The following is a 25,874-nucleotide window of genomic DNA, read 5'->3' on the forward strand; positions in this document are numbered from 1 at the left end:
ATGGTATGCGTTGTAATGGTAGCGTTGTAATGGTAGGTAGTTGTAATGGTATGCATTGTAACATGGTACATCCGTTGCCCATAGTCTGTAATAGTAAACAAACAGAAACTGTTAGGCAGTGGTAGGGCAGAGTAATCATACTCACAGTTTACACAATCAGATGCGCCTCCGAACATAGCCCAGTGGCCATCAGATACTGCGTACGCCTGGGCTACACTGAGAAAGTTTAGAAATTACCCTCCCCCTTTCCACCATTCAAACTCACTGGCTACCAACAGTAATAGCACCCACCCACTCAGACCTGGCCCTTGCTCGTACTCAATGAGCTATAACGCTCTTCTGTGCTGACTCCACCCTGAGCCAAAGTGTTAAGCATCCATAGGGCATGTATTTCCAGCAGCACTGCAGACTGACCTCGCCCTACTATTTACATAGGAGCTCTGGCCTTTTCCTTTTGGGCGAGGAAGAAACCTCACCTGGGTATGCGCAATGGATCCTTGTCCCCAACCCATTCCTTCCTGCTGCATTGCCGAGCAGCCAGCCCTTCTGTGCAAGAAGCTCGTCTGTGCTTTTTCCACCCTTCTCCTCGTGTGTGGGTAAAACACCATTACAACGAAATTTTCTTTCTGCATACCTTTACTCCTCATACCATCATAACGATAGTACCATTACTCCGCAATACTTTTAAAACGCATACCATTACATCTTATATGCTTTTATCACGCATGCTTTTACAACGAAATTTGTTGTAAAAGCATGAATGGTAAAAGTATATGTTTTTTAAGTTTAAGTTTAAGGTAAGTATATGGTTTTAGTTTGGGGGTGTTGGGGTATATGTTTTAGGGGTTCAGGGGTATTTTAAGGGTGGGGTTGGTTTTTGGGGTGCTTGGGTATTTTTAGGGTTAAGGGGGTAGGTTTAGGTTTTGGGGTGTAGGGGGTTTTATTAGGGTTCAGGGTGGGTTTTGGGTTATGGGGTACAGGGGTATTTTTAGGTTTGAGGGATAGGGTTGGGTTTTGGGGTACAGGGGTATTTTTAGGGTTGAGGGGTAGGTTTGGGTTTTGGGGTACATTGGTATTTTAGGGTTCAGGGGTAGGTTTGGGTTTTGGGGTACAGGGGTATTTTAGGGTTCAGGGGTAGGTTTGGGTTTTGGGGTACAGGGGTATTTTAGGGTTCAGGGGTAGGTTTGGGTTTTGGGGTACAGGGGTATTTTTAGGGTTGAGGGATAGGTTTGGGTTTTGGGTTACAGGGGTATTTTTAGGGTACAGGGGTACAGAGGTAATTTAGGGTTCAGGGATAGCTTTGGGGTTCAGGGGTATTTCTAGGATCAGGATGGTTTAGTGTTTAAGGGTGCTGGGGTATTTTAAGGCGTAAGGGTGGCTTAGTATTTTGGGGTGCTGGGGTATTTTAAGGGACTTGGGTGGGATTAGTTTTTAGGGTGAAAAAAGTTATCTTAAAAAATATGTTTTATATATATATATTAAAATATGTATAAATAGTAAAAATTAAAAAATATATATATTTATATACATATGCATTATTTAGTGTGTGTGTGTATGCGTCAGGCGAAGATGACAGTCAAAGCTGTAATTTCGGATTGGTATGCAAGCTCCGGTTTACCTAATAAAAGCCCTGCTGCTTGCTGAAATGTCCGAGTGCGTCTATTCTTTGTGGGAAACTTGGAGCTTCAATTATATATATATATATATATATATATATATATATATATATATATATATATAGTAAGTTAATTTAATAAGTTTATAACTTCACCACACATGGTTTTGCGTTGTAAAGGCATGCGTGGTAAAGTTATATGCAGGGTATAATATTGCGGAGTGATGGTACTCTGGACTATTGACTCATGTGTTGTATTTAATGCGGAGTCATGGTATGCGGAATAAATGTTTGCGGACTTACGTCATATATTCTGTGTGTGTTGTGGGACCACATCCATTATGCCCATGTATATTAGCTGCCCCTGGCTACAAGCAGGGGCAGCTTCTGGGGGAGTGTTTTGGATGTTACACTCCAATAAGAAATTTATTTTATGATCAATAGTTGGGTACAGGTGTTTTCATTTGGGTATGGTGAGGTGTCTGTCTGATTTAACCTTGGATTTTTGCGTACACACAGACAAAAAACTCTTCCCATCTCTCTATTTTGAAAGCCTCATAAGCCTCATAAATGTTGGTTATTTTACAAAACGTGTGTTCTCTAACTTCTTTCTCCTACCAATCCACATTCCTCTCCCTTGTTAGAAAATCTGAAGGTTACCATTCACCTCACCCCTAATCATATTAAGCAAGCTGCGCCCCTTGCTGAAAGTACGAGCTCTGCTTCATTATTACTTATTACTAATATCATTACCTTGGTGCCAGGAGCATTGCAGCTGTGACATTTAGGCATTACCAATTCAGGGCCATTGCAAGTTGATAAAAGCCGCTTTCTTGTTGATTGCAGCCCTGACTTATTGCCACTAAATACAACTCTAATAATATTGGTAGCTCAGGGTGGTTTTCATTGAACATAATTAGATCGTATTACAGAAAAAAGCAGAGACACTTGCCTTACCAAGGATGACCTTCTTCAGACCCAATGTGGTGGAACAATATTCTATCACATAAATGTTACTGGAAATAGCTTGAGAGTTTGGTCTTCCCATAGCTTCATATTACTTACTCCACTTTAACTTGTCGCAGTTCTGAATGGAGCTTTGTCATTAGACTGATGCATAACCTATTGCTCCTTCTTAGAAATAGCCCATTCATGCTGCCCCTACCTTCCTCTGGAAAATGGTGGATACATGTTATAGGGTAAAGTGTCAAGAGCTCGTCAGGGACCAGGTTTATTGCTCTGGGTTGAATGCTGTGACCTTTCGAGCCCTATAGTGTCTTGAATTAGGATGGGTATCTCTGGTAACTTGATTCACCAGGCTACTCCATTTTATTACTATTTGCTAAGAGTTATTCCTGATAATACTGTGGGCTCTGTTTTCAGTCATGACTTAAAAAAAAGCCGCCAGCTCAAATAGACTCTTATTCTGTGAAATTTCAGGGATGACTGGCAAAGTGAGGACTATTTGATGTTTGATAGAACTATTGTTTAACAACAGTCGTTTAACAGAAACTCTAAAGAGACTATCAAACAGAAAAACTAAAATGAGTTACTTTAAACAAACCAAAGGATCATTGCGTTGCTCCGGCTACCCACAGGCATGTGTTTGCTTCTCTTAGCCCACACGCATGTTATGAATTTCTGGATTTCAAATTACAGTAGAAGAAAGGAGAGACGATACAGTATCCAGTCACATAAGCGCAAATTTATTCTCTTGTTCGTTAGACTGAGCCTGTCACCCCTACTGTCTCAATGCATGAAAGTTTGACTCTTCTCAATCTCAGGACAACTTTGTAAATAGTTAATATCAAACTGTCCCTTAGGATGTTCAATATATTCTTGCAAGGGAAATATTAGCAACACATTTGTTTCAGAAAAAGCAGTCATTTACTTATGCAAGTGCAATAAAATGTTCCCACAAAAAATGTTATTCCTGGAAATGTATGAGCTCTCACGTAGTCCTAGAGTGACACTTGATTAATAGAAAGTATTTAATGCTTTAGGCCTGGAAATTCAGGAGTAATTCAAACCTAAGATAGGAGGAGTAAGACAGTTCTGCTCATACAAAATCTAAGTGAAGTGGACCTTATGTTTCATGGCTTAACATTAGATTTTACTTTCTTATGTGGGTCAGTGCAAAGGATCTCTTTTACAAATGTAAATGAATTGCTTTTCTTAAAGCCAACGTTACCTGGTGGTGGAAGGGAAAGGTTGGTATTTTGTGTCTCTGCTGCTCATTGACTATGACCACCTATGCCGTGGCATTCGTTTTCCTTTGCCTTTTAGCCTGGATTGTGCCATATATAAGATCATTTCAGTCTTCCTTTAAATAGTAATTTCAGGAGGGTGACGTAGCTTTTGAGTGTGCATTGTTTCTAAACTGCTGGGCACTGATAATAGGCAATTTCTCTTTTATTTCCCGTATTCCTTCACTTCATTCAAGGGAACAGTGTTGGCCACTCTCCCCTCTATGGATCCTGGGTGTCCTCTTCTTCAGAAAGGTACCCCTTTTTAGGTCTCGCCTGTCGATGCGCATGCGCATCGAGCAAGCGAGACTATGGGGGCTTATCCACTCTTTATCCACTGCAAGGAATCGTGGCGATTCCTTGCAGTGCCCGTGACTTTTAAGCTCAATGCGCATGCGCATTGAGCTTAAAAGCGCGTGCACGTCCGTCTTGTTTTACCCGCTCCGCCCCCTCCCTTCCCGCCGTGTCGCATTTCTCCTCCCCCTCCCCTCTCTTCCCTCCGTCTTGTTTGTTATTTTACCCGCTCCGCCCCCTCCCCTTCCCGCCGTGTCGCATTTCTCCTCCCCCTCCCCTCTCTTCCCTCCGTCTTGTTTGTTTATTTTACCCGCTCCGCCCCCTCCCCTGCCCGCCGTGTCGCATTTTTTTTTAAAACCCCCACTATTTGTTTTTGTCCATGTTGTTGTTAATCTCTCATCAAAGACACAATTTTGAATGTGTATCTGTGCCAAAGAGGATAAAATGCAAGGCGAACAAAACAGGCAGTTCTGGAATCAATTCAACTCTAAGGGGTTTTCGTAATATTTATCATTGTGTGATGTTAAAATTGCACGAGCCATTTAATGTACAGTTTTGGAGCCACGCTGCCGAAAAAGCTTTTATCTTCCCACACGGAGCGGCTCACTCGGTGAGGGTTTCCCGGTCGGCTCGAGCACCAGCAGCCTCGCAGCAAGTCTGAAGCCCTAACGTTACTGGGACTCAGTTGATCTGGGCTCCGACAGCCGTGAAAACCAAGTGGATAGCAGCCGAGAAGCAGAGAGCCTGACAGCAAAAATTCCACAAATCAGCGTCCGCGTCCTTCGATCACGTGACACATGTTTTGCTTCCGTCCCAGGCGATTACAAAAGAAAACTTACTTCCTCATCCTCACGTACAGCATTTGGAACAACCAGATTTGGCTGTTCTTGTTCCAGCTTCAAAGAGCTTTACAATTTAGCGACTAAAATGGCCAATACATTATCGACTTCATTCCTATTGGATTAGAGTGTCGTATGTATATTATACCGAAAGATTTGATTTGGAGTTGGTAAACACGCACGCCACACTTCCTGGCTTTTTGCAAATCGACTGCAAGTTTTCCTTGCTCTTTCTCTGGGTTATCTAAAGGCAGGCATTGCTAATCGAGGAAGGGAAAGGAACCAACCTCCGCTCACCCTCACTCTCACTCATCCTCACTCACCCTCAACCCCTCACCCTCACTCACCCTCACTCACCCTCAACCCCTCACCCTCACTCACCCTCAACCCCTCACCCTCAACCCCTCACTCACCCTCACTCATCCTCACTCACCCTCAACCCCTCACCCTCACTCACCCTCTCTCACCCTCAACCCTTCACCCTCACTCACTCACCCTCAACCCCTGACCCTCAACCCCTCACTCACCCTCACTCTCACTCATCCTCACTCAACCACCCTCAACCACCCTCAACCTCACTCACCCTCAACCCCTCACCCTCACTCACCCTCAACCCCTCACCCACTCACCCTCAACCCCTCACCCTCACTCACCCACCCTCAACCCCTCACCCTCACTCACCCTCAACCCCTTACCCTCACTCACTCACCCTCACTCACCCTCAACCCCTCCCCCTCGACCCCTCCCCCTCGACCCCTCCCCCTCAACCCCTCACCCTAACCCTCACTCACCCTCCCTCACCCTCAACCCCTCACCCTCAAACCCTCACTCACCCTCAACCCCTCACCCTCAACCCCTCACTCACCCTCAACCCCTCACCCTCACTCACCCTCACCCTCACTCACCCTCAACCCCTCACCCTCAACCCCTCACCCTCAACCCCTCACTCTCACTCACCCTCACTCAGCCTCAACTACTCCCCCTCACCCTCACTCACCCAAAACACCTCACCCTCACTCACCCTCACCCTCACTCACCCTCAACACCTCACTCACCCTCAACCCCTCACCCTCAACCCCTCACTCACCCTCAACCCCTCACCCTCACTCACCCTCACCCTCAACCCCTCACCCTCAACCCCTCACCCTCAACCCCTCACCCTCAACCCCTCACTCACCCTCACTCTCACTCACCCTCACTCAGCCTCAACTACTCCCCCTCACCCTCACTCACCCAAAACACCTCACCCTCACTCACCCTCACCCTCACTCACCCTCAACACCTCACTCACCCTCACTCACCCTCAACCCCTCACCCTCACCCTCACTCACCCTCACTCACCCTCACTCACCCTCACTCACCCTCACTTACCCTCACTCACCCTCACTCACCCTCACTCACCCTCACTCACCCTCAGCCCCTCACCCTCACTCACCCTCACTCACCCTCACCCTCACTCACCCTCACTCACCCTCACCCTCACACAGTGCAATAGTTCTCAGACCATTTCAGTTAGAGCTTTTAGAAATGTTTATGGCTTTTTTTATTTGTAATACTTTAGCATTGGCTACAGGAAACAAAAATGCTAAACATTTACAAAAAAAACCCATAAACAATTCTAAAAGCACTAACTCTAATGGTGCGAGACCTATTGCATTTCCAATGCTTGTTTTCTTCTCCGAAGGTCAAAAGTTTTATTGTTCATATCCCCTTACTCCCATCCTTCGCTGCCTAACTTACCAGTCTATTTGTAAAGTGCATGATCATGGCCAAAGCTGCTTAGGTACATATTTTACAAAAGGCTGACTGAACTCTGGAGGATTTGAGCCTTTAACTAAATAGTTAAACACAGGCCCTGGAGCAATACATCGGTCCACCAAGAAACCAGACTAGCTCCTTGAAGTTGCTGCCCTGCCCCGTTTGGCAGGAATCAGTAAACTAGGTGGACAGTCTGAATTGTCTTTGTTTGAACAATGAAAATAATATTAATAAATTGTTGTTTCCTGAGCTTATGACATTGCACCCAAGTGACTGAGGTGATCTAGAACGGGACTCTTTCTGTAAAAATCTTCGAGCTCAGTGGCGTAACAATATTCCCTGTGGTGCGGGTGGCCTGAGCTACATAGGACCCCCCCCCAGCACTGTGCGTGGGCAGTGCCGAGAGCTCCTGACTAGGTCCAGAACGTGGGGTCCCCCTCTATTTACTTTGTAGGTGGGCCCCCTCAAGTTTCGTTATGCCACTGCTGAAGCTCTGAACTTTATCTTTTTTACAATCCCTTTCTGTTACTGGATTCTCTGCTTCAGCTGGTGTTTCCTAGACTTTCCTAAGGTTTCCTCCTGGATCATGTGCCACAGGGTTGTCTGTTTGTGGGCCTGATTCACTTGGGGCCTCCGTACTGGTAGCGGAATCTCTGTATTTGGGGCGCAGAATCTGCCCAGTGCTCACATTGCGGATATTCCGCACAAGTGCGGAGGCCCTTTGTGAATCAGGCCCTGTGACTCGAATCCTCCTGCTTCTCAGAAGTGGAAGAGCCACCTTCCCTTTGCAGACAGCAAGCTGCCTCCTATATCGCATGCACGTTTTCAATACATACTGGAACTTTTTCTACCTTTTCTGCTCCTTGTTCAATTCACATACTTCATCCATAGACGACAGCTGCAGGAATTCAGTCAGTGACGACCAAATTACACTGAGAGACCTGCATAGGTGCTACTTGTGACTCGGAGTTTATACCTATGGCAGCTCCCTCTTTCCATTGTCTGACAGTCAACTTTGCTCGGTAATTGTGCTGGCTGTAGTTATACAGATGGCTTCAGGGTGCATTATTTCCTTGTGTTACTTAATGGGATCCCAAACATAGTGGGGTATTAGGCTGCTTCCAGGAGTGGCCCATGCGCCTTTCTTGCTCCTGTGACCACCCTGGCGTAGTGCCTCTACAGTTGCTACCACAAGTCTTCTGTGGTGGTTGGTCCACTAGCTGCGTAGCGAGTCACTTGTGAATCAGACGTGCTGTCTAGAGAAACAAGGTAGTTAATTTAATATTTTGACACCACACCTAGCCAATAATCCTAAACGGGCAACGTTTTCATTCTGATCATTTTTACTTATTTACATGTATTTTTTTTCAATTCAATATGTTCGAAAGAATGTATCAGATAAACTCATTAGATTGCAAAAGAAACACGTTAGAACTGAATTGCATGGACACTTTTTACTTGCAAACCTAAAGGCAGTTAGCATCCCTTGGGGCCTTCAGATAAAAAACGTGCCCGTGATTTTCACTGACGATCCAGTATATAGAAAGGGATTCAGCTGCATCAGCACCAAATGCAGCAGAGATTTGATGGTACACACCATCGAGACAACGCAGAGAGTGTGTCAAAAAGAAAAAGAAGAGATTGAGGAACAGCTACAAGCAATTAAGGACAATCACACGGACTCTGAAGCCAAATAACTTTTGGAGAAAATTGAAAAAGAATTAGCTACATTTAAAGATCACCCAATCAATTTCAAGACAAATAAATTGGAGAAAGACAAGAAGAGTTTCAATCTCAAGACGGTGTACCCTTATTTGAAAGACGAATTCTATACACGACCAGATTCCACCAGGTTTTTGAATACATACCAAGGGAGATCGAGGAAAATATTTCTTACCTTCTCTGAAACATCGTCCTCTGAATCCACAGTGGACTCTGACCCAGGCGAAGGCTCCTCCAATAGAAACCAGCAAAAAAGGCTTTTTTAGGGCAGGGCCAACAACAACCACGAAGCAGGTTCAAATCACAATGGGAAATGACAACCCGCAGAAATCATTACAAATCATAAATAAATCTCCCATTATTAATTTATCAAATCGAGTGCTTACAAAGGCAGAGATGGAGGTACTGGAATTGGGACTGTCCTTTGTTCCTGGAACCTCAATTGATTTCACAAAAGTCAAAATGGAAGTGATTGAGTTCTTTAGGAAAATTCAGCTTAGGTGGTTTTTCAAAGATTCACCAAACCACATCCAGACTGAGGCCCCTGGGTTGAGAAACAAGTCATCTTTTTGTCCTCCAAACCACAAAATGTCAAAAGATATCATCACTTTTGAACACACAGTACTGTCATCCCTCAATGCTCTTGAAAAAAAACGATCATTCGTTCCATCCAATATATCGAAATGCCATAAAGAAGCAATCAAGGATTTAAAGAACCAGCAGGATGCAGGGATTAGACCTGCAGATAAGGGAGGCGCGGTAGTGCTATGGTCGAAAGAACTATACAGAGTGGAAGGTAGAAGCCATGTGTACAATCAGGAATGGTATCGACAAATCAGCCAAGATCCTACCATCCAAATAATGCAAGAGATAACATCAATTGTCAATCAAGCTAAGGAGAATAGTATACTTGGCACAAAAGAAGCCGAATACTTGGTAAAAAAAAAACACCCTCAAACACCCCATCTGTATTTTTTACCAAAGGTTCATAAGGACTCATCTATACCACCCGGGCGGCCCATTGTTTCTGGATGTGATTCGATTCTTGAACAGGTGTCCAAATTTGTTGATGTCTTCCTGAAACCCTTTTTACCCGAAGTACCATCATATCAACGAGATACAATGGAGTTCATCAATAAAGTAGAAGGCTTCCAATTTGATCCCATGACACAGATCCTAGTGACAATGGATGTTGCGTCCTTATATACGCAAATCCCACAACAAGATGGATTTGAGGCCATAGAAATCTATCTGGAAAAGAGACCTCGTCCCCACAGAGTACCAACAGAATTGATTCTGTGATTGGCATTACTAGCATTGAAAATAAATTTCTTCACGTTCGAGGATGAGCTGTTCCTTCAGGTGAAGGGGACAGCAATGGGATGTCCCTTTGCGCCGGAGATGGCGGTGCTGTACATGGCCCAGTATGAGAAGAAGTATATATACCACAATAACCCATACAGTGTAAACATCAAACAGTGGCTAAGGTACATTGACGACATGTGGTGTATCTGGGAAGGTTCGACTACGGCTTTGACAGAATTCCATGAGTGGCTGAACAATTGCAGTCCTGACATCAAGTTCAGTTTGACACATGATTGCAATCACCCTCATTCCTGGACGTTGAGATGAAATATAAGCCTGAAGGACTGATGTCTTCCCTGTATCTAAAAAAGACAGACAAAAATAATGCATTGCATTTTCGAAGCTACCATCCGAGAAATCTCAAAAATGATCTCCCCTATGGACAATTCCTAAGGGTGAGACGTAATTGCTCCAAGCTAGAAGACATTGAGATACATAGCGAAGCCTTAAGTTAGAAACTTCAAGACAGAGGATATCCTCGCAAGCTCGTCAAGCATTCCAGGAAAAGAGCACGAAGGATTCCAAGAGAACATCTACTTGTGAAGAATTATAAATCGCCTACAGAACGGATTGTGTGTGTTTCAACATTTGGACCTCACACACATCCAGTTCAAAAAATTATACTGAATCACTGGCATTTGGTAGAAGATGCATTGCCGAGCATTGGACAACCACTGTTTGCTCTCAAGAAAAACAGAAGTATAGGACAACAGATTACGTCCACCACCAAAAAAAGGCACCCAAAGTACATTGTTTGGCCTTTGTCCAGTCAAAGGGCATCATAAATGTGGTATCTGCTCAGTATGCAATGTTACGATTGAAGGCACACTCTTTACTGATGGCAAAAAATGTTGGCGACATGACCAGTTTACTAACTGTAAGTCAAAATAAGCAATTTATGTGATCCTATGTCCATGCTAAAAAATATATATTGCTAAAATAATGCAGGAAGTGCGCCAACGAATTATGCAGCATTGCTCAAGGATCAAGAACAAAGTCTTAACGGCTCCGTTGGTTCCTGTGGGCTGTGGGCGTCGGCGGGCCGGAATAACAAGCGGGGAGGCCAGATATAATGCACTATGATTAGCCGGATTTATTGATGCCAAGTACAGAAAGGGATAGGTAGTCTCTGGGAGGGGGCCACTGGTATCCTTGATGGTTTCCGGAGGACAACAGACGTCGGACTGGGATGTACTGTGGGTTCCTTTCCGCTGCTGGGCTGAGGTAGTCAGGGTGGTGTGCTCGTTCTCCCTCGGCTGCGTCGTCTGGTCCTGGGCATACACCGGTGGGCCTCGGTGGTTTGGAACTAGAGAAAATACAGAGCCGTTAGTCCTTAGCTCTCGTGAAGTAACGTTAACTACCACCGACACCGGGAGGTGAGGGGACGGAAGAGGTACCGGTGAGGGCGGGGTGGACGGGGAGGTGGAAGAGACCGACAATAGGGGGGAAGGGGTGAATAGTGTGCTCAAGGGGTGGAAGGGACCTATATATATATATATACAGTGCGATAGTGCTCAGGGTTGTGCTGCTCTCTATAATATTTATAACTATGTACAAGGGACACACGGAGAAGGATGATGGTTACTCACGTGGCCCGCCGCAACTCCCTGGTGAGTTGCGGCCGCTCTCCAGCCACCTCCTGAGGACTCCACCAGTCCTCAGACCACACGTCACCGTCGGCGTCCTCCTCTGCTTCAACTCGACACTCCGAATCCTCACTCCTCGCTCTCAGCTCCGGTTCCTTCCTTGCTGCCTCCTGCCACGAGTCCGCTGGTTGGAACCCCCTTCCTTGAGGATCGTCGGCTTTTCTACCTTCCGGGTCGTAGCTGGGAGTGGGACTTCCGGGGTCATGGAGTACTGCTTCCGGTATCCCGTTTTCCGTGTTCTGGTCCTGGCGTACCTGCAGAGGAGGAGAGAGAAAAGAACTCCTGGGGAAAGGGAACAAAGTGTAATCGGGGTTAGACAAGTCGGCCCCCGCGCGAGGATGCTTCCCCGCCAAGGTAGGGACCGCAACCTTTCCACATCCCCTTTCCCTAGCTGTCTTTCTTGTAGGGGTAGTGGAACAAGGGAATCGGGAAAGGTAATCAGCGTTCCCCTGTTCTGTCCCTTTCCTGTGTTCGGTTTTGAATCTGTATGGTTGAAGGGAAAGGAACCATTTAAGGACGCGATCATTGTGGCCTCGATTGCGGGCCATCCACTCCAGGGGGGCATGGTCCGTATATAACACAAATTCTCGCCCCTCGAGGTAACAGCGGAGACTGTCCACTGCCCACTTTATCGCTAGGGCCTCTTTCTCGACACAGGCATAGTTCATTTCCCTGGGATAGAGTTTTCTGCTGAGATACAATATGGATCGTTCGTTCCCTTGTGGGTCTCTCTGGGACAGGACGGCTTCCAACCCTTGGTCGGATGCATCCGTTTGTAAGATGAATGGTTGGCTATAGTCCGGGCTAACAAGGACGGGTCGTGACACCAGGGCCTGTTTTAGGTGTTCAAAAGCCCGTAGCAAAGGAACGGAGGGATGGCGTAGTTCCTCTTCGGTTTTGGTGGTCTTCTTTAGTAAATCGGTTAGGGGAACAGCAGTTTGTGGGAAGTTAGGAATGAAACGTCTGTAGTAGCCCAGAAGCCCCAGGAAGGCCCGGAGTTCTTTCTTGGTCTGGGGGAACGGAATAGATTGAATGGCCTCTATTTTGTTGTCTTGGGGACGGATGAGGCCTTCTCCCAAGAGATAGCCCAGATACTTGACGCTTTGAGCGGCTAACGTTGTTTTGGCTGGGTTTATGGTGAAGCCGTTGTTACCCAGAGAGGATACCACCGCCCGGAGATGTCTCATGTGTTGTTCCCATGTTTCCCTATGTATCACTATATCGTCCAAATATACCCCGCATATTTGGAGTGGGGCTGCAGTACCTGATTCATGGGCCTCTGGAAGGTTGCTGGGGCTCCGTGTAGCCCAAAAGGCATCACCCGGAATTGTATGAAAAAGAAGCACTTATGCAACTCAATAATCGAGATCATTATGAGAGAGTGAACATGGCAACAATTAAAGAATGGCAGATCGAATATCATGGTTGGTTGACAAAATGGAAAAGGAGGAAGCTTATATCTGAAGCAGAATATCGGTATTTAAAGGTGGACCATCCGGTGATGCCATGTATTTACTTCATTCCAAAAGTGCACAAAGACCGAAAGGAACCCCCGGGGAGACCCATCATTAATGCAATGGGGGGGTTGCTTGAGAATACATCTGTATATATAGATCAGTTTCTACAGACCTTTGTGAAAAGTTTGGAATCATATATCCGGGACTCGAGTGATTTCCTTGGCAAAATGTGCAATATTGACTGGCAACCGGGAGACTGGCTGTTAGCACTAGACGTAAGTGCCTTATATACAAGCATAAAACATCTAGATTGTATAAATGCGGTCAAGTACTATCTATCTAGAAGACCTGATGACTGTAAAGAACACACTGAAATGTTGTTAATTATGTTGACCTATTGCCTAGAACACAATGTTTTCATATTCAACAACCTACTATACCGTCAATGCCAGGGGGTGGCAATGGGGGCCAGTTTTTCACCAAGCGTGGCATGTTTACACATGGGGGCTTGGGAGGAGCTGGTCCTCAAAATTAACTTTGAAAAAGAAATGAAAGAAAACGTTGTAACATGGTATCGTTTTATAGACGATCTGTTTGTAGTGTGGAGAGGGCCACAAGTGGATGCGGAAAAATTCATTGAAAATCTAAATATGAATGAGTTAAACATTAACTTTACCTACACAATGAGCCAGATAAAGATCCCCTTCTTAGACATAGAAATCTATACCCATGAAAACAAACTAGCAAGCAGACTATTCCGCAAAACAACAGCAGGGAACACGATCCTACACGCTAGCAGTACTCACCCGGCCCATCTAATACGGAGCATTCCGTATGGTGAGATGCTAAGGATTCGCAGGCTGTGTAGTGAACCTGATGAACTGCTAAAAGCACAAGATGAATGTGCCAAGCGGTTCATGGAGCGAGGGTATAGCAAAGGGGTCATACAACAGGCAATCAGAAAATCCATGGTCAAGGACCGTAAGGATTTATTAGGTATGGCAGATGCCTCGGCTGAGGCATCGGATAATGGACTCACAGCTAACCCTGACCACGACAAACAGGCAGAACCATTCCGCATAATAGTGGGATACTGTAATCAACATCAAGAGGTACGCAAAATCATCAACAAAAATTGGCCAATAATCAGCAGTGATCCCTTAATAGGTCAGGATCTCCCCAAGAAAGCCTCCATAACCTTCAGCAAAGCACCCAACATGAGACAAAGATTGGTTGTTACTTGCCCAGAAATCATTGACAGTAGCTCTTGGTACCAGAACAATCAAGGCTTCTTCAGGTGTAAAACCTGTAAAGCATGTGTTCATGGTGTGAACAAGAAAATGTACAAGGACGGATTCAGTGACCAAGAGCATCGCATAACAAAGGTCCTGACATGTAAAACGGACTATGCCGTTTACGTCCTTGAGTGCCCCTGCAAACTGCAATATGTGGGAAGCACGAAGCTTCCCGTGCATAAAAGGATATTGCAGCATCTAAGGGCGATAACCACGCAGGATAACATCTATCCCGTGGCGAGGCACTTTAAAAGTCAACACCAAAGTAACAACAAGGAGCTAAAGTATTGGGTGGTGGACGCTGTAAATGCAAGTAGGAGGGGAGGCAACAGGGAAAACAAATTGCGTAAAATGGAAACCAACTACATACTCAAGCTTAATAGCAAACAGCCTATAGGTCTGAATGTGACTGAGGATCTGTACACATGTCTGCACAACTAAAGATTATGAATAGTAAAAATGCCCGAATACGATAAAAATTGTGAATACCATAATTTATGTAAATAGGATGTACATATATGAAATAATGGGGAATGAAGCGTTGATGAATCAGAATTTTTAAAGAAAAAAATGTTGTACATATATGTATGCTTTAGTATAACTATGTACACTTGTATATATATAAATGTATATAGGTGAATACAATATCAATTGTAAATAATTAATTTTATACAGAACTAGTTGGGCAACTATCATATCCGCTGACAAGATCAAAACACATGTGATAATTGAGTTAAAAGTAGAAGGGCCATATTTACTGATATTTAGTACAGAAGCAGTCAACCTGAAGTAAATGGTCACCATGAGAGAAGTAAATGGGAAAATCAATGTTGAAATGAAAAGCATAAAGAATAATTGTAGGGGGAAGTAAAATAGAGGGAGAGAAATTTGGATCTACAAACAGCAATAATGAAGAAACAGTAGCAGTTACTAAATTGAAAATGTATAGCCCTCTTTTTACACGGGTTTTAAACACTTTTTTGCACAGGAGCACGTTATATGGGGATGGGAAATAACACAAATAATGCAAGGAAAAATGAAGTATTAAATGAAATGTCAAAAATAATTTTGTACATAGTAATGTGGATAAACAGACAAAATGCAATGATGGTCAACATGGGGATTTATCCCAGGATTGTAAAATTGGTGGCAATATCCTATTAATGTGGCAAAAACTCTTTGAACACATAAGGGGATTTAACCCAGGATTAATTAGGAACATTCAGGGATTTATCCCGGTATCAAAGGAAAGTGGTCAGTGAGCAAATGACTGTGAACATTCATTGTAAATACGTGTAAATATCGTATTATTGTGATATGCGAGTCCATCAATTGTGTTTACCCAATGGTTGAAAAAATTCAAATGAACCAATCACTAATGAGCACTGTGCACTTTAAATACGCTAGAAAAATATGGTTGCGCTGTCATGTGATCAAGGCTTTGTGCCGAAACGTTATGGCGACAGCTGAATAAACAAGAAATAACCAGCATCCAATTTGTGGTCCGTGTCTGTTTCCAGCGCGATCAAGTCAAGGGTGATTGTGGCAGGAAAACGGAGGTTTTTTCATATATATATATATATATATATATATATATATATATACAGTGCGATAGTGCTCAGGGTTGTGCTGCTCTCTATAATATTTATAACTATGTACAAGGGACACACGGAGAAGGATGATGGTTACTCACGTGGCCCACCGCAACTCCACCAGTCCTCAGACCACACGTCGCCGTTGGCGTCCTCCTCTGCTTCAACTCGACACTCCGAAACCTCACTCCTCGCTCTCAGCTCCGGTTCCTTCCTTGCTGCCTCCTGCCACGAGTCCGCTGGTTGGAACCCCCTTCCTTCAGGATCGTCGGCTTTTCTACCTTCCGGGTCGTAGCTGGGGGTGGGACTTCCGGGGTCATGGAGTACTGCTTCCGGTATCCCGTTTTCCGTGTTCTGGTCCTGGCGTACCTGCAGAGGAGGAGAGAGAAAAGAACTCCTGGGGAAAGGGAACAAAGTGTAATCGGGATTAGACACGTCGGCCCCCGCGCGAGGATGCTTCCCCGCCAGGGTAGGGACCGCGACCTTTCCACAGTTCCCTACTTCTTACAGATGAATCACAGCCCAAATGGTTTTAAGTGGATGATTCTGGCAGTGATCAAAGTTTCTGCAGGCGCAGGGGGAGATCCTGATGTATTGTTCGCCCAAAAATAAGCCTTCCTGAGCATGACATTCGATACGGCGATGACAGGATTGAAGGAATTGTCAGAACTGAGCAATCAACAATAGTTTCTCGTGGACACTAAAACACAGAAGGTATTCTTTCAAAGGACCTAAGCCATGTACTGTGTGGATCGTGCTATCACACTCAAAGTACCATGAGCCTTTGCCACTATACTGTGCACAAGATCAACAACTGTGTCTTTAAATATACGCAGCCGCGCACACGTTGCAACCACGTGATGCGCGCCAGCGTTGGAATCGAGCAGCAGCAGACTAGGAAGCCGGAGCAAAGAAAAGATTGCTTCTTTGAAGTAAGTTTACCCCGAGGATCTGTACCAATTGGGCTCAGAATTTGAATATTAATATTGAGCTCGATCCGTTTGTTTCTACAGAACAAATCGATACCACGACTCATGCCAAAAAAACGAGGCAGTCACGCCGCATTTTGGAATATCCTGAACTCGCAGCTGCGAGAAGTTCAGAGGTACATTTCTATGCCCGTAATATGTGCACAAACAGTAAATACAGAGTAGATCCCAACTCAAAAGCTATCTACTGTCATTTACAGCGCAGCGCTACCATCAGCTCATCACAGTGCGACTCGCTGATGGATTAAGGGACCACACAAAAGAAAGAAAGACCCAAGGTATAAACCTGCTTTCATTGTAAATACAAGCAAAAGAAAGAATGTCGAAAATCAAATAGACTGATTTTGCTTCTCATTTTTACATTCAGCTAAAGAACTTTCCCATGCCACCTTAAATGATAGACAGCAGCACTGGGATGAAAGAAAGACACACAGGTATTTCCGGGTGTTATAGGTGTAGTCTGAGTTTAACAGAGTGTAATAGATAAATCCCCACTTACACCGATTTTTATTGTTTCAGGCCACCTTCAGTCCATGTCCTGAGGAGAATCCCCGAACATATTTAGGGTCCGAAACGCGTTGACTACACGCTGGAACACGAACCACAATGGGTGTTGCAGGAATGCAGTTTAAATAATTCCCCCTGCAATTAGACCCTGATAAAAATAGCTTCCAGCGTAGTTGACAAGCAGGCCTGTAGAAATCAGTGATTGGCCGCTTTTTTGTATATATGTTCTTAGGACTGGTGCCCTATGAATGTAATATTTGGAGGCATCCCCCCCTTCCTCGTTTGTATATGGTGTCTATATGAATGTTTTTCATTTTCAGTGTTTGTAATATGTGTTTGTATTGATGGTGTATAATGTTTTGACAGTATCTTGCTTTCGAACATATTGAATTGAAAAAAAATACATGTAAAAATGATCAGAATGAAAACGTTGCCCGCTTAGGATTATTGGCTAGGTGTGGTGTCAAAATATTGAATTAACTAACCTGGTCATCTTTGTTGTTTAGCCAGTTAGAGTGGTCTAGGCCAGGCAGTAACCAGACCCAAGCCTTTTTTGGTTTCACTGTCTAGAGAAACAAGGCAGTACTGCAGCTTGTGGTGATCTTTTTTTTGTATCAAAAAGGATCTATTTTGACTGTAGATGCCAGTGCCACTGGGGTCGGTGCTGTGTTGTCACAAGTACATGATATAGGGTGGAAGACTGCAGCGTTTGCGTCCCGCTCATTAACGGAAACAGACGTCACTATTCAGTTATCAAGCGATTGGCATTGGCGGCAGCTTGATCAGTGTAGTATTTCCGCACGTATCTGTGGGAGTTGGGGTTTGTGCTTTGCACAGATCACAAGCCACTTGTCAGAGTTTTACTCCTGGGTGACGCAGGAAAGGGTTCCGCAAGACTAGCAAGGTTAGCGGCCAGGTTACAGGAGTACAATTATAAAATTGAACATATTCCTGGTTGGAAGAATGTTCAAGCCGACTGCTTATCACACCTGTCCATGGATTGGGAAGAGGTGGCTAGGGAGGCGGTAATATCCAGGGAACTTGAAGGTCTAGTGACGTTGTTGTCCAAAGTGGGTGATTCCATTAGTGTAACTAGGTTTAACAAGAAGAAGTGGAATGAAGATATGGAAATCGATGAATTGTTGAAATGTGTTAAGTTGCTCATTGTAATGGGACATAGACGTGAAAGTACAGTGGCTGTTGGAGCGAGACGTATGTAAATGTTCTGGATGAACTTTCGTTGTGTGGTTGTCAGATCATTATGAGAAATGACAAGAGCCACCACAAGGTTAGAGGGAGCAAATTGTGTCTCTAGCCCATGAGGTTAACCTTGGTCAAACCCTCACTAAGAAAGGAATACAGGAATTGTTTTGGTAGCCTGGCATAAATGAGGACGTGGTAAGTTGAGTAGTGAGGTGTTTGGATTGTAAGAATAGTGAGAAGAGACTGAGGACAGGTGTAAAATAGGAACAGGGACACACTGAGGATTCTGGTAAACCTTGGTTCACGGTATGCTTGAACTTATTTGGTCCTATGAATGAGTTACGGGCGGAGTTTAGTTTTGCACTGGGTATGATAGACGTTTTCTCCAAGTGGTTAGTGGTCGGATTTATGAGGGAGTTGACCACCAGAAGCACCATTGCTGTCTTGGAAAAAGTTGTTCAAAAGGAAGGGTTTCCCAGAAAACTTGTCAGGGACAAAGGTACTCGGCATACTTCAGTTGATATGCAGGGTTTTCTGAGTGGTTATGAAATAAAACAGAAGTGCACCTCTCTGAACAACCCACAAGGCAATGGGCTTGTGGAGAGGGCCAACAGATTAGTTAAAGGTACCATTTTGATGGGTCTTCAGAAGAAAAGGCTATAGAAAGGGTAGTTGAAGCTGTGTGGGTTCATCGCATTAAGAGAATGGTATGTGTGGTGTATCCCCTTTGAGTATACAAGGGGAAGAAAGCCAGGAACCAAATTGCACCCTGGTTGGCACTCGTTGAGTAGCAAGATGGAGGTTAGTAGCAAGGATGAATTGGTGCGTAAAGGTAGTGGAGTGGATGTTGGTGATTGGCTTAAGATCAGAAGAGGTCATGTGGAGGCTGGACTCTCTTAATTTCTTGGGACCTTTCAAATTAAAATAAGCGCACAAGTGAAGAATGGTGATAGGTGAAACAAGAGAAGGGTGGATCTGTTTCAGAAAGGGAGATGGGGAGTGCGCCTTTGTCCAAAGTGGGCATGTTGAAAGGCATTAGTGGTTACATGTTGATGGATGAGGGTGAGTTTTCAGGCAGAGGGAGAGAAAGAGGGGACACTGTTGGGGGGAGGGGGGGGGGTCACGCGAGGAACAGGAAGCAGGCATCCTCCCTCCCCTAATGTAAGCCAATCACAATGCTGCAATGGCAGCGTTGTGATTGGTTAGGACGCTGACCAGTCAGGCGCCTATAGAGAGGCCATTTTCCCCATGTAATGCAGCCTACATGGAGAAAAGACAGGGGAGAAAAGACAGAGTGCGCATGGTTGGTTTGTTGTCAGAGGGCTGACTAAACAGTCAGCGCCCTCAGCAGTGGGCAAGTCACTCCTCCCCTACCCTAGAGCAGACCCGCCCACCCCCAACCAAACACTTCGGCTTTCTCGTAGTGCAAGAAGCAGAAACATAAAATGGTAGTTTTACCATTTTATGTTTCTGCTTCTCGCACTGCGAGAAAGCAGTGGGGCGATGCTCCTCCAGCCCTAGTGGAGGAGCTGCCTCCGAGAATGAGGTGAGGGATGGGGAAGTGAGGCGTTTGGGAACCCGCAGACCTCCTTGCTATTTGAAACAGTATGTGGGGTATATATGTTTTCAGCTCCTTTTATCAATCTTTATGTTAAATCTTTGCTTCTTTTTTTCCCTTTGGGTGTTGTACAATCGAGTAAAGTTTCCTTTCTTGTTTGTTTTCCCAGTTTACAGTATATAGTATGGAAAATATAATTGTTTTTGTTGTAAGGGAGATGTGTGGTGATCTTACCCCACGCTGGCTCGTGCTCCAGCATCCTTTGTTTAGGAGTCTTGGGTTGCATGGATTCCACAATCGTCAATTGGATGTTGGCTGGCTGGTGGGAAGCTACGCTATCCACAGACTTCCAATAAACTTACCTGTTCAGATGTATCCTGCGTCTACAGCTTCAATCACTTCACAGCTTCCTTTTTTTGCCGTTTTATATAGCGCAAACTTGATCAGAAGGTATTAGAGCTCTTTACATGAGCACCAGCTACATTACACAAGGATACATTCATACAATTTTTTTGGTAGGCACAGGGAGGTTAATGATTTGCCCAGAATCACAGGATGTTGAGCCGACTCAGATGCCAAAAGCTTGTTCTCCAACTCCAAGCTCTGGCCGTTAGGCTACATCCTGTTCCCTTTCCCATGAACGTTACTACCTCTAGGACCTCGATTACTCTTTATTGCACCTGTTAAATAAGGATACCCTGCGTTTTGGCATTAATGTGATCAATAAAGCAATAACTTAGAAACTATTATGAGTCTTCCCCTTTGCAATGAGGAATAACACTCAGATGTTGGTGCTTTCTGCACCAAAGCCCCTTTGTCCTACTAATTAGCGTACTTTTTCACCAGGTACTTTTTGGCAGGTTTGATCACTACTGCGACTCACCCGTAACTGCAGTATCCCTGCAAAGAGGGGTGTTCATCGGTGCCAAACATTAGTATGGTACTCATAATTAGGGCCTCAGTCTCCTGTACAGTACTTGTCCCCTTTTACAAAAACTTGAGCTTTGCAGCCTAGTTCCGCTGAGCCATAAACCTCCATGACGGGTCACCTAACACTTGCAGCTCTGAAAGCTGCGATGTCCCCATTATGATCTCGCTGATTGTAAGGACAAGACTATTAAGGACTTCAGTGCCCTTTCCATTAAGCGACCCAACCTTCTTGAGGCTTCTTATACAAGCAGAAAGGAAGATTGTGCAAAATGGGTTGTTAGTCATGGCATGAAGGGGCGAGGTTCAAATGCTTACGTAGCTGGGTGGTGCACGCATTGTTGTTCAGCTTGCCTTTTGGATGATGCTCGTTGTTTACGTCACTTTGGCTGTTCGGGAAGGACATAACACACCTTAGCTGAAGGGATGGATAGACCAAGGGTAAAGATGTGGCTTGGTTAAAAAATGTTCATTGCTGGCTGCTGGCTCTTCTAGTCTTCTGTGTGATGATTGGAAGAAACACCTAGTTGTTTTTTTCATGCTGTGTTTTGTTTTGATTTATGTTACCCATTGTGAAATTAACACTCACGTTTTTTGTTTGTATCCATTTTGTAACCTTTTTGGTTACCATAGTTTATCGTCGGTAGCCCCTGTGCTGCTGCTGCAGGGAGGACAGGTCTCAATGTCACTTATCCTGTCTTTACTCTGTTCTTTCCTTCATTGTCCACCAGTTAGGCAGAAGGATGATCAAGGAGTCCCCCAATCCCTCCGTTTGTGGTTGCATCCAGATAAGGTGTCTTAGTCGCTAAGAGTACATGTGGATTGTTCAATTTACAGCCACAAGGGATGGACATAAAGTTGCCCCCATTTCAACAATATAACGGGGCCAAATTAAACCTCTGTAGTGGAAGTATCCAAATAGATAGATAAGAGAACACATTTTCATTATAACATGTTAATTCCAATATTATGGTATATTTCTATGATTGTGTTTTTTGTTGATTTGCTAGATACTCTGCAGATTATCATTTATACTTCCTAATCAATTGGATTACTCTGAACCTTACATACTGGAAGTTGCTCCTTAATAACTCATACCTTTGTGCACAGTAAGAGTTTCAATCTTTTCTTCCATTTGCAGGTGTTGAGGAGAAACCACTTTTGTCAAAGAAAGAAAAAGTCAAGCTCAGACGTGACCGATGGCTACAGAGTAAGTACCCTCCTTAATGTACCAAAGCTGGCGTGAGCTCATGCAGCCATCCTCTGCAGCTAAATGCAGGATGCAGGGAGTGTGTGGGGTAGAACAAAGTCTGAATTTTTTACTGGAAATATCTCTACTTTTTATATGCATGCCAATGTATACATGAATTGTTCACTAATGTAACGTATTTGGCACCCATACAGCAGCAAGACCGGTTCCCACCACCGGGAAGCAGTGCTCTACGGAAGTCTAACCTTTCGATGACCTACTTTTTGGTCACTACTTTCTCCTGTTTCCATGAATGATCCACCGCATGCGCCTTACATTTCCCCGCTTAACTTTCCAGATTCCATTATGTAATCCTTGTTTCCAGCTGCATCCCATTGACACCCTGTATTGGCAGCCTTCAATACAGTTGACCATATGGTTTTGGTCGAGTGTCTCCGGGCTGTCGGAACTGAGGGGTTGGCTCTGAAATTTCTGGAATCTTTCCTAGTCGGAAGATCTCAAGTGGTTGCTCTGGATCCTTTTGTGTCCAAACTTTTCATACTACCTTGCAGGGTCCCTCAGGGTTCTGCACTCAGTTCTACGCTGTTTAATGTTTATGTGAAACCCTTGGCCTCCCTTATCAGATCTTTTGAACTTGATCTCACTTCATATGTGGATGATTCCCAGATCGTGGTGTCTTTGTATGCTTCTAACAATCAAGCTGGTTCCAATGTATATGGCTATGATGGCAGTAGGAAAATGGATGTCCCAGAATTGTCTTAAGCTCTAATGAAGTATTCATGTTTGGAAACTCCCCTTCCCTATGGCCCTCATCCTGTTGACCAAAAGAATTGGGCGCCTCTCCTTCTCCGATATGAAAGGTTAGAAATCTTGGAGTGATTATGGATAATAAGCTGCCATTTGTACCGCAGTTAAATGCGGTCACATTGTCAACTTTTCATGTCTTAAAGATGCTTAAAAAGTTCTTTCTTTTTATTCCTAGCAGATCCTAAAAACTGTAATCATGGCACTCATACTTTCTAGGATTGATTATTGCAATTCCTTATATCTCTAACTCAGCAGGAACACCTTATCAAATTATAGTTACTTCAAAATGCTTTGACTAGAACGCTAACGAGGATTCCTAAACATCATTCTGCGGTTCAAGTCATTAAACATCTTCATTGGCTACCCATTAGGCATCGTGTTAAGTTGACGGTTCTCTGCCTGGTCCCCAAAGCTCTGTATGGAGCCAGTCTGGAGTCTCTCAGACAGTCTTTCCAATGGTATGTTCTAGGAAGATGCTTATGGTCTACTGGCACTATCAAACTAATTGTCAATAGGTTCAAACACACACATTGAGGTGGAAGAGGATTTGTAAATTCCATGGCCTGGGACTGTATTGTACTCCCCCTTTTCATTAGATCAATTCCAAATTTCTTTCTTTTCAGAAAGAATCTAAAACCTTGGTTGTTTACTAAATAAATAAGTATAAAAGTGACTCGCTACCCTTTAATGGTCAGCGCCTTCACACATTCAGATATTTTTTTATGTTCATAACATAACTGATCTATTTTCTAGATTTCTATAGATTGATATTTAATTTTTTCAGACACTAAAATGTTCTCATTTCCATTACCCCCAACCAACGACCTTTCCTGGAACTGAACTGGGCAATGCAGCTATAGTGTAAAGATTGCAAATTTTCAAAATAAGGAGTGAGCTTTTCCTAGAGGGTTGTTTTATATCTGTAATTGAGTATAAATACTGCTGTGGAGATACTCAATTGGCTGCACTATTATAATGCAGGCTCGTGAATTTTGGGACCCACTTCATACTTGCCTGTTATGCCCAGAGGACAGACCTAATGACAATAGCATTGCAATTTGATGCCATTGTCTAAGTTGACTGCGAAGTTGCTACACTTGTAATTGATCATTGATGCATTATGATACATGTGGTGTGGGGTCAGTTACAGTAAATATGGAGTGGGTGATTCTGAACTCATTGGTGATTATTTGTGGTGGACTTAAGTTCTAATTGGTATAACGTTTAAATTGTCTCAAAAATGATTGATTCCCATAGGTAATACTCCCAAATCAATCAGATTTGTTTGATTAAACTACATTTCCAAATATCAACAAACAGCACTTGTATATTGTTCTTATTTTAGTAGATAGGCCTTGAAAATTGACCGGATTGTCATAAATATGATTTTTAATGTTAACACAAAATGGTGGCTGGGGGTGCACTGCTTAACATACAGGTCTTCGCACAGAGCAAAGGAGAAATTTGGAGGGAAAAAACTGATAGTCATGGGAAATGAGATGGAAAAACTACAGAGTTTGGACTGCAAATCCCACAATTCAACAGGTTAAATGGAAGCAGTCAGGGGCAGGAAAAACCATAATTTTTAACACAAAAACAGGTGATAAATTATGCAATCATGGGCAGGTTAAAACTATAATTGTAAACTGTAACAACCACAGGCAAATACAATTAAAGAAAAATGTTAATTTAAAAAAAGGAAGAAAAGATGATGCAATCACGTGTAGGGAAAATATTTTTTTAGCTTTCTTAGGAAAGATACCACACTAGTCTGCCTCCTTACCACTTCCTGGACTCTGCTCACTGCAATCTGGGGAACAGGTAGGCTGCAACTCACAAGATGGAGGAGAATAATACTAAGCTTGATCTTTTTGAAACACTTTGATGGCTGAACTTCGTTAGATTTCCACTAGGGTGGTCAGGATAGATTAATTTGCCAAAAAAGTGAAAATACATATAATTGCATCTAAGAGCCAAGTTGTACACCAGGTAATCAAAAAGTCCAGTAATATTGTTGAGGTTAGGTCAGCTTTTTCCAGTTCTCTGTTTAATTGTGCCTCAAAACTCTGGAGTTTTTATTTAACTAAATAAATGTTGATTCATGTTTCCAATTCTTTAAAAGAACCTGGAGTGTAGGTAGGTATCTGTTGGTTTAAATGAAAAGCTTTCGGAGAATTAACATTTTAATATAGTTAATCCTCCGAATCATTAAAAGGGGAAGATTCGGATTCTGGGCTGAATCTTGTTTAATCTCAGACAATTTATTTCAGGACCTCAATTTATATGGATTGTCATGTTTTTTTTATCATACTATTTACTCCTAAGTAATTAATCTTATCTGTTAATGGTATGTAATGGTATGTAATCTACTGTGTCTTCCTCAGGGAAACATTTTTATCCCTTGGCCAATTTTTCTGATTATTGTACATTCATTTTACATCTGGAAAAAAGACCAAACATTTTTTTATTTTTTTATTATTTTTGACTAATGGACAATAAATTGTCTGCATATAGATTCACCTTAGGCATTGTGTTGCCTAATGTATACCTATATTCATTTAATCATAGTGATGCTGCCAAAGGTTTAATAAAAAAGGCATGATACGTTTTCTGGATTTTTCAGAAAGGGAATTGGGAAAGACTTCTTTAGACCTTCTTGCATAAAGGACTTAGACAGTGTGCCAGCATGAGAAAACCCAATAACCTGCAACCCACTGAGCATTACATGAGTGAGTTGTGTATTTGGTAACAATCAGTCCTGTGAAAACTTCACAGCAATAATTTGTGGAATTCCAACCCTCTTTCAACATGGGTAGACATATGCAGAACGCTTTCACCAGGAAT

The 25,874-nt window shown here is 43.6% G+C and overlaps 1 protein-coding gene across 1 annotated transcript in view; it reads left to right on the forward strand.

Moving 5' to 3' along the window:
• The window catches only part of SLX9 (SLX9 ribosome biogenesis factor), a 572,292-nt gene that overhangs the window by 466,866 nt on the left and 79,552 nt on the right, over window positions 1–25,874 (forward strand). The window contains exon 3 of the mRNA XM_086955518.1: window positions 22,155–22,223. Within this exon, the coding sequence (XP_086811644.1) occupies window positions 22,155–22,223 (69 nt within the window). The remainder of the gene's footprint in view (window positions 1–22,154; window positions 22,224–25,874) is intronic.

The sequence above is a fragment of the Lissotriton vulgaris genome, chromosome 2_1 (genome assembly GCF_964263255.1).
Source record: "Lissotriton vulgaris chromosome 2_1, aLisVul1.2, whole genome shotgun sequence".
Taxonomy (NCBI): Eukaryota; Metazoa; Chordata; class Amphibia; order Caudata; family Salamandridae; genus Lissotriton; species Lissotriton vulgaris.